The 15499-nt window shown below is 42.0% G+C and overlaps 1 protein-coding gene across 3 annotated transcripts in view; it reads left to right on the top strand.

The window, feature by feature from the left end:
* Positions 1–15499, top strand: part of LOC141004607 (uncharacterized) — a 77407-nt gene that overhangs the window by 41539 nt on the left and 20369 nt on the right. For all 3 annotated transcript variants that reach the window (XM_073476225.1, XM_073476214.1, XM_073476234.1), the window contains exons 6-7: positions 2582–2803; positions 4311–4466. In XM_073476225.1, coding sequence (XP_073332326.1) covers positions 2582–2803; positions 4311–4466 — 378 coding nt within the window. The remainder of the gene's footprint in view (positions 1–2581; positions 2804–4310; positions 4467–15499) is intronic.

The following is a 15499-nucleotide window of genomic DNA, read 5'->3' as shown; positions in this document are numbered from 1 at the left end:
TGTGTGTGTGTGTGTGTGTGTGTGTGTGTGTGTGTGTGTGTGTGTGTGTGTGTGTGTGTGTGTGTGTGTGTGTGTGTGTGTGTGTGTGTGTGTGTGAAGAAGAGGAAGTTAAGTCAGCAGTGATGGGGAAACCGCACCAAAATAAACACCTCTGATGATGCAGTGTATATGTGAGAGAGACAGAGAGTGCAGCAGAGATCTTTGTATTATGTTTCTCTAGTGAACTGGTATGTGGACATGATATGTTTTATGTACTAGTAGATGCTTAAGATAAAGATTTGTACATCACCCAGTTGAGTGTGTAACACATCTACATGTGTCTGTGCCTCAGAATCAAGTGCTGGCATATCATGGCTTCATCCTAATCATCTTTAATATACAGTCAATCAGTCATTCTCAGCTCAGACTAACATGTGTCCGTCTTCAAACACACAAATATTAAGGCAGCTGACAGGTTGTTAACCAGTTCACCTACACTGAAACTGTTACGTCCCCATAAAGCCGGGGCGACGAAATCAACAAAAACACGCAACTTCAGAACAAGAAAGATGCCGTTGTCCGCTTATATGCTCTGGCTCTCGCAGAGCACAACAGCTGTCGACTGTCCACTTGCACCCACAGCGCTTTTAACATCACCAGGCCTAAATGGTGAGTGGGATCAGGTGTGCACCTCCACTTGCAGGCAAGGAGGAGGGGGAGGAAGAGGGCAGTACCTGAGGGAAAACAAGACCACAGAACACAACCACACCCGCAGCACTATGGCCGTAACAGAAACACGTACTGTACGTTACTGTTAAATAAAACTAATCTGTATGAAGCTTCAGACACATAAGACACATCAATGAACCATCATTTGTAATGTTGTGATGGAACCTTCCTATTATAGTCATCATATCATGTTAGAGGGGATTATATAATGTTTGTGAGTGAGGATGATTGTGCTGCAGCTGACTTTAAGAATTGGACTAAATGTAGTAAAAAAAAGTGAGTTTTTGTTTGAAGGCACAAAGTCTGTTTTTTTTGTTTTTTTCTCATTTGGCCTCCCAGCCTTGCTGTTTATAGGCTCTACAAAGCCCTAGCCATCCTCCTAAACATAGACTGAAGACAGAGATGTGGTCAGAAAAAAAGGTACTTGGAGTCTCACAGAATTATTGACATTTCCTTCTGTAGTGAGATGTGATAAAAAGTGGGACTTCAGTTAACAGCTCTACAGTTTTTCCCACTCACACAGTAATAGTAATGGTTACATATCACTGTGTTGTTATGGCAACCAGATCACATTTGAGATTCCCAGTTCCCATGGTAATATTTAGCTTCTGTATCTAGTGGTATCAGAGATGAGCATCAGTGTGGTTCACCTCCACACAGTTGGTTTTATGTGTTCTGTCATGTTAGAAACACAATTTAGTAATGACTCATTAATTACGTGTGTATGTGATGTGTCTATTGTTTATGATGTGTCTATTGAAAGTAATGGTTGAGACTCAAACTCTGAGGGCATTACAGAAGACTGTACGCATGGAAAACAGGAATCCACCAGTATGTCAGTCTTTCAGTCAAACTCGGATCTGGTCTACCAGTGTCATCTGAAAATACAGTTTCTATGTTCTATAATGACATACAGATACATTTGGCGGCACTCACCCAATACCAGTTTTATTTTTTAGTATGTACAAATAAGACACAATACGCTCGACTCAAGTAATAACTTAATAACTTGTATGCGGGGTGCTGATTCCCTCTTGTAGTGAATGGGCAAAAAGAAAAATTAAGGACAGCGCTCCCTGTGCTGTCATTGACTTTTATTTCATTTTTTAGTATGTAAATGGTTAATATTAAAAAATAAAAACACACTAACATCAAATAATTTCCCTGCAGATGTGTAAGTGAGACACACTGCCTGTGCTGTTGGTTCAACTCCACAAACCTGATCTGTGCTCTGCATCATGCACTGCCACAGTGTTGGTTTTCTGCAAGTCCGTTTTGAATTGCTTAGGATATATGAATAAAAAATTGCATAGAAACAGCCAATCTGCTCACTGATAGTCTGATTTGCTTATGTAGGTCTTATAGAGGCAACAGTACTAAATTGAGAGTGTTAAATTTAAAAGTTAGATGTAGTACGTTTAACATTACCCAACCCCTTCACACATCCTTGCATGCATGCACGCACGCACGTGCACAGATATGATCTTTTCCAACATGGACAATGTTGATGTCATCCTAAAATCTCTCATCATCACAGCAGCTGCTGTAGTAATATGTTTGAACAGATAAGATGCTATGAACTTTGAGTCTCTGTCCTTGGCATCCCAACAACATACACACTGATAAAGCCCACATGCTTTCATTTCTGTCATGCCTCGTTAGTACAAATGGAGCAAACTAACTACCCCAGACAGAGAACAGCCATGACATAACTGCCTAAACAGTCTCCTAATCCAATCTCTGTAAAAAGTTCTATAGGAGTTTACAAGCAAAAAGTGTGTGTGAACCACTGCTGTAATCATTCATCATTTCTTCTTCGATGGCATGGCAAAGCATTCTCTGTATTTTAACACCTGTATCTCCTTTCCTCCAGCATCTTCAGGAGCTCCATCACCAACAGGAGCCAAAGCAGATGAGCGACCCAGCAGAAGCACACTTCCTGTGGGCAGCCCAAGCACAGCAAAGCCCCTCATCTCCAACACTGTAGCTCCTACCAGTGACACAGTCACCAGTATTAACACTGGTGTCACTGCTGCTCCAAAGCCTGCAATGAGGAGCAGAGCTCTGTCACTGCAAGCCAGGACCACTGCTACAGGTGTGTTTTTTGTGTGTGTGACCCAAAACCTTCACAGCAAATTTATAGATGAAACACTGTTAAGTTACCCATTTACTTACTGTTTTCAAGTAGTGGTAAGATTCCAATTTCTATGTTTGAAAGCTAGTTCCAGTGTTTCTCTGTCAACATTTTAATCAAACCGCAAAGGCAAACCGCATTGGTGTTGATCGTCACCTGAGTGGTCTGAGTTTTAGTCTAATTAGCAGCTCATTCATCAGCCTTTATAGCTGTGAGTGTGTTCAGTGAGGATCAGATGGGCTCTGAGGGCATGGCAGACATTGTGTTGTGTCATAGTGTGTCTGTAATGATTTGGGACTGACTGGGTCATTGAAGTGTTTCATGTTCATTACAGAACCCCATGACTGGAAAAAAAGGATTATCAAAGATCATGTTCTCTTTTTCCACATGAATGTGTCAGAAGAATTTACTTTCTGCCATGTTGGTCAGGTTTGTTGATGCCACAAGATTGTAGTTTATCTTGAAAACCTTTCATTCAAAACCCAAACAGCAGCAGAAACATGGGGAAAAGGAAATCTGTTTTGGCAGAATCAAACTCCATTTTACCAGCTGTCCCCTCCAAGAATAAATGACTCAACCAAAATACATATTTTCCATTGATACGGTTCTGAGGAAATGCAATGTTAAACTCCTTTTCAGCATATTTCATTGTATTTCAATAAATGCAGTAAACATTTACAAAAAATATATACATTTAAACTTGGGATGGATTTTTTTTGTCTGTGCTCTTTCCTGCGATCAACAGAGCTAATTACTGTAAGTACTTTTCATACACACCTTAGTAATCAACAATTTTGTTTTTAGGGCTAAGAAACAATGTAATGATGCTGTGTCATTTTTGTGGTAACTGTGTAGGAGGGCTGGTAAAATTCTAACTTTGAACCTTAATATTGTGTGTGTGTGTGTGTGTGTGTGTGTGTGTGTGTGTGTGTGTGTGTGTGTGTGTGTGTGTGTGTGTGTGTGTGTGTGTGTGTGTGTGTGTGTGTGTGTGTGTGTGTGTGTGTGTGTGTGTGTGTGTGTGTGTGTGTGTGTGTGACGCAGACAGTAAGTATTGATTGTGTGAACAGCTCTGTGTCTGGTGGAGGCATAGATCACATGACTTACCTTTCCTTTGCGTCAGAGGAAAGAAACAGACAGCTGTTTCTGTGCTGTACCCCATCTGGCTCAGAGACTGGATAATACTCATGATCGTACTACAGAGAAGCTAACTTTTAAACACTGAATGAGGAACAAAGAATAAGAGAAGGACAATGGAATATTAAAAAAACAACTCCTTGGTCCTACTCTTGCTTCTCTGACTTAAAATCCTCTGTGTTGTTTAATGCTGAAACTCTGTATCTCTCAGGAGAGAGTGGAAACGGAGCACAGTGTCAATTTGTTTGAACAGTTGTAGCTTAACTGCAACAGGAAAGGAGGCCCTCTAGAGAAGATCTGCGATGGGCTCTGATTCCTTGTGTCCTCTCCACAGGTCTGAAGACACCCACAGTCACCAACCACAGCACAGCCAAGACAGCAGCAGCCAATCAAACAGCAGCAAAGACGGCGAATCATCTGGCCAAGCAGGCATCCCAGTATCCCTTGCAAAGAAGTGGCTCAGCAAGACTCAGTCGACTGAACAGCATAGGTAAGTGTGTGTGAGAGGCTGTGTGTGCGAGCGTGTGTGTGACCATTACCTGCTTGTGTACTTATGTGGGCAGGTAGAGATGTTTGTGTGTAAACGGCTGCAGGTGTGTCAGTGTCTCAAAACCACATTAATCCCAGGATTCTTGGCAAAGGCTCTGGTGGCAAACATCCAGCGGTATCAGAGCTACTGTGTGTGTGTGTGTGTGTGTGTGTGTGTGTGTGTGTGTGTGTGTGTGTGTGTGTGTGTGTGTGTGTGTGTGTGTGTGTGTGTGTGTGTGTGTGTGTGTGTGTGTGTGTGTGTTTTGACATGTGTGGCTGCATCTTAAATTATATTGAAACTAAAGCACCTGAAGCTGTTAACCTGTTCATCTGGCATTCTGAAGGTTTGTAGCAGAGCGTCACTATGCCAAACAAGGATGATTTGACTTCAAAATGTTCCTCTTTGTTCTCTTCATGTGGTATTAGCAGTGGTTGTATACACAGGTTCAGATGATGCAGCTTTTTAAAGCCAGTGTGAGGAGTATTTAGATTCTCATAGCCTGGATTTTGTGCTGCTAGATAACCTTTAATCATAGCTGAATGTTTCCATAAGGAGTAAAAGCTTCTGAAATGCTTGTATTGAATCTGATCTGTGCCTCATTTGAAACCGTTCAGGTGAAGTATGTGTCATAGATGAATTTGTGGAACAGTTATTTAATAAATATGCAATCAATCTTCCTGATATCAGAGATCGATAATGCAGACTTGATTTGTGCAAAAAACTGTGCATAATGATTGTGAGATATTTGCTCAAACACTTGAACGCCTGTCCCTTTGTAGACTTCCATCAGTCTAGACCCAGTTTGAGACTAAAGCCCTGTTTGCATTGGACTGGTATCACTGAAAGGACCTCAAGTAGTTTGTAATCATTTTGGAGGACTGTCTGTGATTTTAATCCTGTGCAGTCTGCCATGTTGGTAAGTAAGAATTGAACCACATATTACCTCCCATATTTCACCAAACAAACAGACCAGGTGGTATGAGTCCTCTGTGAATCATCATGTCTGTGCTTTGGGGTATTATTTCTTTTTAAACATATTTTCTGTTGTCAAACAACTGAACAAGTAAGAAATATGATCGCACCTCATAATGTTGAACTGCTGTCAACATTTGTGCTGCAAGATCAGATATAATGACATTTAAACGTGATGACAGAGAAGGTCAGGAGCAACAAAAGGTTGTCATTGTCCAGGCGCCTCACCTCTGAAAGTTGATGATACACAGAGCGTTGACATCAAATCATGGAGGATTTCGGTAAATATGGTAAATACAGAATCCTCATCCCGCTTGCGCCACATGAACATAAACTGGGGGCCATCATTTCTAATTCATATATGCACACTGTCCATGCAAAAGAGTGAGACTGACACCGTGTGTGTGTGTGTGTGAGATCAGTTACCATCTGAAATCTGTGCAGTTTAACTGTTACAAGTTGTACTCAAAATACCTCGCAATACATACAGGTTGCAGACTAAAGGCTGCTAATAGTGACATGAGATCATTCAGTTCTGAACCTGCTGAACCGCACACACACACACTTGGGCTGACCGACTATAGCCTCTGGAAGCTTAAGCAATCCTAATTATCATCCCTCTGCAGTCTGTCTGTAATTCTCCTGCTCATGACACACACTTGCACACACACACACACACATCCTGTTCTCTGAGTTTAGAGTGGAAGCTGATTTGCATCTCAGCAGTGCTGTTGAGTGTGCTGAAACCCTCATGTTCACTGGTCAGTGCAGGAAACAACCAACATTTCACACTTTTGATGTCAAATCATACGAAAACTCTCTGTAAAGCAGCTTTAGAGATGACAGTCATGATACACAGCAGTCACAAGATGGTGTGTTCACACTGGTGCTATTTACTTTTGCCCTTCCTCTGTGAAGTGATTCTGGTTTCCTTCATGCGGGCCCCGTGAATCCAGGGCCTGTGGTTGCAGCCTCCCCCCATGTGGTGACTCTGGTCTGGGACCGGGCGCCTGGCTGCCTCCCCTCTGTGGCCGGTCCTTGAAGTCTCTGTAGGGCCTGTGGGGAGCCGCTACTCACAGACATGCTGTCACCCTGGTGATGGCAGGCAGCCTCTGCTTCATCAGCCCCACACATTTGATTCCTACACCTCTCTCCCTCTCATTCACACACACCACAGCAGCCCTCAGGCGACAGTGGTTAGCAGTGTGGGCTTTTAAAGCACTCAGTGGCTTTCTTTAGCTCTTTATGCTTCTATTGAACGTTGACTTTATTGGTTCTGACAGACACATACATACACACACAGGGCTCTGGTTTTATTGTCCAACTGTCTTGTGCTCTCCAGGGACTATTTATGTGTCATGGCTCAGTCTTAATTTTTGAAGGCTCAGTTTATACATCAGTCAGATTTATTTTCTTACTTGTGTTGCATGTGTTGTACAGTGAACGTTTTACCAGGGAAGGTTTTTATGTAAAAATGTAAAATGATTAATTTTTAATTAATCAATTAAAAAAAGAAAGAAAAGTATGTAGTAGTAGTGTTGTAGTTAATTTGACTTGTGGCTCAAATTCAGTTACCTCCTGCTGCCATTTGGGGCTGCCAGTGTGCAAAGATTACAAACACCAGCTTTCTCTCTCTTGTTTGTCTGAGTGACCACTGAAAAGATCCCCATGTGGCCAAGGTAGTCATAGTTCTTAGAAATGTTTTGAAATGAGCACATTTAGAGTATAGTGTGTACCTATACTATAGATAATCAATGAATATTTGAATGGGATCTGTGGATGGATAAGTGATAATGACTTGTTTATTAGAACCATGCAGTTCTCTTCATCTTCACAGACAGTCTGTGAGGACCAGCTGCTGTTTTAATGTCTTGTAGGAGGAAGCAGAGGAAGCTCTCGCCAAGTGTTCTCCTTGTGCTGTTCATACTGGATCAAGTGTCCACTTTGACTATCTTAAGAGAACTCTAGCAAAACGTTTCATCTCTAAAATATCATGTCAGGCTGTCTTTGGTATCAACTTAAGTACAGCCCCATTTACCAGTTCATCAGGTCCAGCTAGCGACAACCATCTATTATTATCCAACTGCTATTTTAACAGCTTTGCAAAAAATCCGACCTTATTAAATGTTGTAATGTTCAGTTTTTGTTGCAACTGCCTCTCAAGTCTGTGCTTATTTGAGGGGCTGAAGCTTACCATTGTGTTGAAATGTGTTGCACTATGAGATGTTTCTAATATTTAGTTTATCCTGTTTGATATTAATGAGGAGAACATTATTCCAGTGATATGACCCTGATTCCAAAAATGTTGGCACACTGTTTAAAACAAAAACAAAACAGAATGTGATCATTTGCTATCCTTTGACATAAACTCGACTGACAAAAGTACAGGGACAATATATTAAATGTTTTACCTCAACACCTTCATAGATTTGTGTAAATATATTCTTATTCTGAATTTGATGGCTGCAACACGTTTCAAAGAAGTTAAGATAGGGGGCAACAACAGACTGTGAAAGTTGTGGAATGCTCCAAAAACACCTGTTTGGATCATTCCATAGGTAAAAAGGTTCGTTGGTAATCAGTGATAGTATCATGATTGGGTATGAAAAGAGCATCCTCAAAAGGCTCAGTCGTTCACAAGCAGTGATGGTTCAACATTTTGTCAAACAAATGATTGTATAAAGGAGATCACCTGAGCTCAGGAACACTTTGTAACACTGTAGTCAGTAAACACAGTTTGTTTGTTAATGAGTGCATTCTACATCATTACATTTTACACAGCATCCAACTCCCCTGCAATCAGGGTTGTGTAACTGTGAATATTTGGAAAAAGATCTAAAATGTGACCTGTTTTAATTTACAGCCAATATGGGGAGATGAACAGCAGATCTCAGGACAAGAAAATGAAACGTACATGTGCTCAGTATGTTACAGGACACACACACACACACACACACACATTCAGCACTGTCCCTCTGCAGCAGGCTGTAATAAACTTCAGTCTCCACCTTAACTTTTTTTAACTCAATTAATTTGTTTAATGTGAATGGCTTAGCTGCCCGTATTTAGTGTGTGTGTGTGTGTGCGTGTGTGTTTGTGTGTGTGTGTGTGTGCGCGCGTGTAAAACAAAGACATCTCTTCTCTCAAGGCGTCTGTGTGGCTGAATGGCTTTTAATGTTGCACCTGCCACTGAGAAATGGGATGTGTGTGTGTGGGGGGGTGTGTGTGTGTGTGTGGCTCCTCCCACTCTCTTGCTCTCTGTTTCTTGTTCATCGTGGTGCTTTGATCACATGTAACCTTGACATGATTCATCTCTGACATCTCTCTCATTCAAAGGAGACGGAGGACGAGAGACTTCAGAAAATAATAAGGGAGGGAGAGAGCAAGCGAGCTGCAGAGATTATTCAAATCCCACCCACTCCCCCTCCCCCTCCTCCCCTGCAGCATCTCTCCCTCTGTGTGAGTGTGTGTGTGTGTGTGTGTGTGTGTATACAGGGTTCAAGGAGCTTTAGAAACGGCAGTAAAATAGAGGGAGTGTATAGATGCCTGCCTTTGTCCCAGCGTGTGTGTGTGTGTGTGTGCATGTAAATGAGCGCTGCATTTCTGTGACACACCTCTGTGTGTGCGTCAGTGGGACAGATCGTTGTGTGTTTGTGTGTAGAGCAGAGACGGACTACTAATCATCAGCAGTGTGGAGGATTTTCTCTCCTCCCTCCCTCACACACACACACACATACAGTACTACGAGTACTACCTCTGTCGTCTCCCTCCTCGCTCTCTCCATCTTTACTGTTGGATGATTCACCACCTGGACAACGGTGCAGCACGCAGCTATTTTTGGCGCCATTTTCTTCACATTTTCTATTTGCTGGCCGACAGAATCCCGTTCCCCTTCGTTTTTTTTTTTGTGTGTGTTGCTGTGGACACTGTGGCTTTGAATCGATGACGGGCAGCTGAAGGCTGAACGGACTCCCCTTTCTCCTCCTATTTTGTTTCTTTAAGGGTTCTAGTTCCCTCTTTGCCAAATCAAAGGTTTGCCTTTTAAATTCCAAATCCTGTTTTTGTCTTTTTTCTGATCTCCACATGGTTTTCATGGAGATGCAAGGAAGAAATTCCAGCAGCACCATTCTCTAAATCTCTTTCCTTTTTCCTGTGGAATCATTTTCACTTCTGGGATCAAAGAATGAAAGAGGAACATTTTCACTTACTAGACAGTTAAGACTTCAGTTTGAAGAAACTATTGTGTTTGTCAAATCTTTCTCCTAAAAACAATACTGTGGGATCGTTTTTGATACAAGGAAATCATTTTCTGAAATAGGTGACAACAGTGAACCCGTCAGACAGGCAATACTGTGGATTTGGACCGCGAGAAGAAAAAACTGGGTCAGTGTTTCTGCAGCCCAGGAGTTTTTGAGAGCAGAGAGAGTGCTGAAAGTCAAAGTTGTTACACAAAAAGACAATCCGTCAGGGTAACACCAAGTCTTGAAGAGTATTGGATTACAAACAGAGACAATGTTATGGTCTCCCAGACTGTCGTTGTCCAACTTCCACGTGAAACTAACGGCCAAAGGACTTTTCCGAAACCTTCAGCTGCTGTCGGGATGCAGGAAGAACACTGTGGTCTTCCACGCAGGTCTGGAAATGAGACTGTCCTCTGTGTCCTCCTGTCATCCAACCATCAATCATTTCATCGTTTTAACACATCCATCTTTCCACTTGTCAGTCAACGCACACTTACCGCCAACAGGTCAATCACTGCAGTATGTCACAGATATTTAAACCATCTGTGACCCCATCCTCTATAGCTGCTAGAAATCTCAGAGAAAGTTGTCATTTTTCAGTTTCACCCAAACCTGATGGTGTGTCCGTCAATCCATCCATCCATTCATCCATCCACTCCATCCACCCTCCTATCCATCCTCCCAGTGTGTTTTTAGAGTGCCGGCAAATCCTCCATGCAGGCCTTAAGCTGATATCCAGCACCTTTCTTCATCCACCATAGATACACGTGGCTGGGTGGGGTTTAAGTGGGATGCTGCCACACCCTAGTGAAGGAGCGAATTGTGTTCAAGACTATTCAGACATCCCTGAGAACGTAATGTTTGCAATTTGATCTTTACCAGTTGTCCCTTCTGTGATAAGAAAGAATCAATGATTTTCAAATGTCTTGAAACTAGTGTAGCATCACAAGGAGGTGTGCCTAGAAAACACCTGGCTGAGCCCTGTGTATCTATTCACTTAACCACAATAAAAACTCATTTTACGTTTATTGTCTACCAATCACCTTTTTCCATATATTACCTTGTCTGTCCTTCAAGCTCTCTCCTCCTCCACTTCGTCTAATGGGTGGGGCTGCCTTTGAATAGAGAGTAAGGTTCTGCTTTCTTGGCCATTTTTTTTTTTAGATTAGTCTGTAGTCACGGGATGGCAAGACTGACTCCAGATCAGCTTTAAGGCCACTTCACCCTCACACGCCTCTTCCTCCTCCAGCTCCTCCTGTTTTCCTGCATGGCATTGGCAGCCATTGTTGCCTCCGTCTCTTCTCCACTGTGAGGGCTTTTGGTATTATGCATGCCGGTTAGCACAGCCATCATCGATGTATAGGCTTACAATAGGGCCATCAGTTGTCTTAACTACTCTGTGTGTGTGTGTGTGTGTTTGTGTGCGTGCGTGCTTTCTGCTCGAGTGCCTGAGCAGTGGCGTGATGAATAGCCATGGCTGTGGGTTCCTTTTAGCCGTGATGTCCACGCCTAAAGGAGCACCAACCACGTGACTCACACACATACACAAACCAGAAATAGCCAAGGCGCATCTGGCGTTCACTTCTTCAACCATTCAAAGGCTGCTCTGTATTTGTGGAGGGCTTGTGTGAGGCGGAGAGTCCGTCCTCACTGTTAATTTGAATTCTAAAGGTGGTGCAGCATTAGGCATGATACTGGTGTGTTCCACTGTACATCTGCTGTTTTACAGTGAGAAAGGAAAAAACAGTGAGACGGATGTCATTGTGAATAACTGTTTGAGCACAGCCTGCCATGCTAACAGGACACAATGTTGGCATCACATTAGCACAGAATGAAGTTTCATGCTTAATGCTCTGCGTTGGATCTGTAGTCTGAGCTGAACACAAAATAAGGCAGTGAGCTACAACAATATGTGATGACACCAATAATGCTGCTTTAGTTTTTGTTTTGTTTTTTATGTTTGCACATTATATGTCAGAGACTAAAGTCAAAAACAGGATCTACTGCCAGGTCCTTATTGGATAATTAGCATTCTGTTTAGAATAGACCAAGTCACAAGGTTGGTTTACAGTCACTTGAGGGTAGAAAACCCAGAATCATGCACATACAATTAATTATTTAGACTTATATTTAAAACTGTTTATATCTTATTCATCTAAAATGTGTGACGTTCAATAGTAACAACTCTTTCACTTGCGTTAATTCACCTGTTTGGCCACAGACTAAAGAAAATGACAGCCTGAGTTTACTGTTCTAGGACCTTATTTTTCTCTGAGAACAGCTTGTTTATTCACTTATGGAAAAAGTTTGTATTATTTACCTCATTAATATTGTTAATATTAAAATTTGAATTTCTTCATGAAAAACTACACAATGCCCCTCTAAATAAAGTTTAAGTCGCATATCTCCACAATGCAAGTCAACTGTCAGTTAGCTGGTGTTAGTGTGACATCACAGTGATTCAGTCCCTACAGAATACAAAATATACTTCTGTGAAATGGATTAAAACAGGAGCAACTAAGATAGAAGCCTTGAGTTCAGAGTTGAGATAATCCACTGAACACCAGAGAATTGAACTTTTTTTGACTTTGACTTGTTTACAAAGAGCAAAGAAGCTGCTGGCAGATTTCTCCAGTCTAACTTGAGCAGCTTCACGTGGGTTTTCTTGCGTGTTTGCCAGGATCATGAGGCCACTGGGCTTACTCTGAACCATTAATTTCTTTCATGTGTCTTGGCTAAATTACTCACTAATTCCTTCATCATCTTTGACAAATCATTTTGATCCATTTAAACTCTCGCACTGGTCTGCATGCTTTTTCATGTTCAGCAGCAAATTATTTACAAACAGCTCATGTTCTGCGGCCTGTATGTTTCCCATTTTGCTCATAAAAACACTTGCTGTTCTTCAATAAATATTCAGCTCAGCCTCACTGCCATCATGATGTTCCTCTGTCTGCCGTACTGTGTGTATCCCTGATGGCCCATCTGAGCTGAGCAGCACGTGTTTGGCTGCAGTGTGTTTTCTCAGTCTGAGCTCCACAGACCCACTTCCCTGCTGCCGCCTGCCATCACCCTGAAATGTAGGTTAGAGCAGGCTTTAGTCACCATGTGTGCGTGTCTACATACACTCAGCACAGACGGTTGTGCACGCTGCACAGCGGTTCAGCTGAGGCTGGCCAATCGTGCAAGCTTTAATCTGATGTGAGTTTTTTCCCTAATGTGGTTGCAGATGAGGGCATTAGGGGTTGTGTCTACTCGGCTCAGCAGAGATGTACAGTAGTTTTGAGCTGCAGGATTCTCTAATATCTGTAAAATTAGGTAGAGATGTTCTCTGTGGAGATCAAGGACAGTCATATACATTTTATCTGTTGTCCACATCTCTAGAGCCTGATCAAGGGTATAATTTTAATACTGAGAATATCTATTTTAGGCATTTTTTTCACATTTCAGTACCTCTCAGTGGGATGTTGTGCCACTGAAGTGGTTTGGCTCACCTAAATGATGATAATCATCCACAGATCTCTCCTGTGTTGTGGTAGAGCTGTAGTTTTACAGTCTCTGACTGACTGTGAGACTCTCTCCACTGCAGTGTTACCCATTCATAAGGTCACTCAGAGCCACTGGCTGCGTTTGTTTCTAGCTGTCAAGTCAATTTAAGCCAATTGTTAGTGTGGCCAAAAATAAAATGTGTATTAGTGTTTTTCCAAAGAGAGGATGAAAAAGAAATTAGGACAAAGAAAAAAAAGATTCTTCTTCAACTTATGCTGACCTATTTCAAGATGGACAAAAATCTAAATGAGAAGCTACAAAATTTTTGCAGCATTTGTTACTCGAGGAGCAATTTGAAAGACATGTCCAAACTTTTAGAGTAAGACATTCAAAAAATGCACTCACATTATCAACAGTGGGAAGAAACAGCATCTTTGTACTGTTTCAGAGATGTCTACCGAAGCTAGCATGCTAACCAGTTAGCCTGAGTCCGTTCTGTCTCCTTATACCACTTTGTACCTCAAGAGGTGACAGTCAGATAGCCCACAGTAGTGTCAGCCGATAAACTCTCAAAATGTCAAGTAATGAAATATCCTGACCTCTGCAGTACCACTCAATAGTCTCCCAAAATTGTCATGTTTTTCATGACAGCTCACACTGTAATTCATCAAATGAGTTGCGAAATGATGAGCAAATAGTCGAGACATAGACAAATTTAGAAAAAAATATTTTTACTTGAAATCATTTTGTCCTTCAAACTTAGCTTCCGTCAAACAATCCTCCATTTGCAGCTCTTACAGCCTCGCAGACCTTTGACCTTGTAGCTGTTAATTTGTTGAGGTAATCTGTAGAAATGTCCCTCCATGCTTCCTGAAACACCTCCCACAGGTTGGACTGGCTTGATGGGCACTTCTTACGCCTCATACAGTCAAGCTGCTCTCACAAAAGCTCAATAGAGTGGTTGATGATATGCTGCCCGCTGTGTTTTTGGAGCTGCTTTTGAATGCAAATTACACATTTCAGCTTTTGCTATCAGTTAATCAGATTTCTCTTCTTCCGTGTTAAATTCGGTCCATGATAATGTGTGTTATTGTTCCACAGTGAAATCAATATGTCTGTCAGCTTGTCCATGGTCAGTGCCTCTCGTGAGCTTTTCCTGTTTCTACTGTATTCTCTCACGGCTGAGCCGATCTGACACATGTGGACCTAGCATAAAAACATCCTGCTGTCCTCATGCTGGATAACATGACTGTTTGACAAAAATAGCTGTTGCCATCTGGTCGATGGTCTAGTTTGCATGTAAACAGGTCATATAGTGGACATTGTGAGCATGCTCTGCACACTTGTTTCCATGGCAACAGTCACGTGGGAGCTGAACCTCCAGTGTACGGACCATATGAATCTATGATCGTATCTGATGGTTGATCATTTGCCTTCAGTATGTGTCAAGAGATGACTCGTTATGGTTACATGTGTTCTGTATGTTCGTTAAGCAGTGCCCGTCAGTGGACACATGATTGGTGCGAGAGAAGATTCTCTCATCAACCTCCTAAATCAATCAGCCTGTTTATTCACAGTTGTGTGACATCAGTCATGCTGTGTTGCTGCAGAGCAGTGTTGAAGCCTCCCTCTGTGGCAGCCTCTCTGCCTCTCTGTGCACTCTCTTAAAAACAAATACTAAATGATGTCAGAGGTATCTGTGATGTTGGTGGTCAGTTTAATGTTTATTAGTGCATCTAATCTCAAAATTGATGAGATTACAGTCCTTATGTTGGAGTGAATGCGTCATCATTTTTTAACCAGACCACTAGAGGGCACAGACACACATGCACTGTCCTTCATAACATCTGCATGTTACACATGCTGAGTATTTTCTCAGTTTAGTTTGAAGTATTCCAGTTGGTTCCTACACTTGGTGGTTTATTATGGGATGACAATTTAAGATCTGGGATGGTTCCATCATGGCAAAGTCAAAGTTCAAATCTGATTCATGTTCAAATCACCCGCCCTAATAGAACCTCTGTTGGAATCTCCCACTTCAAAAACGGGGATTAGATTCTGTTCTATCTATTTGGGTAATCTGAGTGCAGCAGATTAAGAAGATTAAGACCGCTCCAACCTGTAGTGTATGTGTGCTGAGCTGTCCCTGTTTTTTCTGCTTTGCTGGCACACTTTTTTAGTCCTGCAAACACACACAGTAATCCGGCGCTAATCTGTCGCTGAGGAGGTGGTGTTTAAATTAACCAGCATGACGTAGCTGTACAGTAAGATCACAGTTTTCTCTGTTTGTGG

Source organism: Pagrus major, chromosome 1 (genome assembly GCF_040436345.1).
Source record: "Pagrus major chromosome 1, Pma_NU_1.0".
Taxonomy (NCBI): domain Eukaryota; kingdom Metazoa; phylum Chordata; class Actinopteri; order Spariformes; family Sparidae; genus Pagrus; species Pagrus major.
This window is presented reverse-complemented; position numbering and strand designations above follow the sequence as displayed.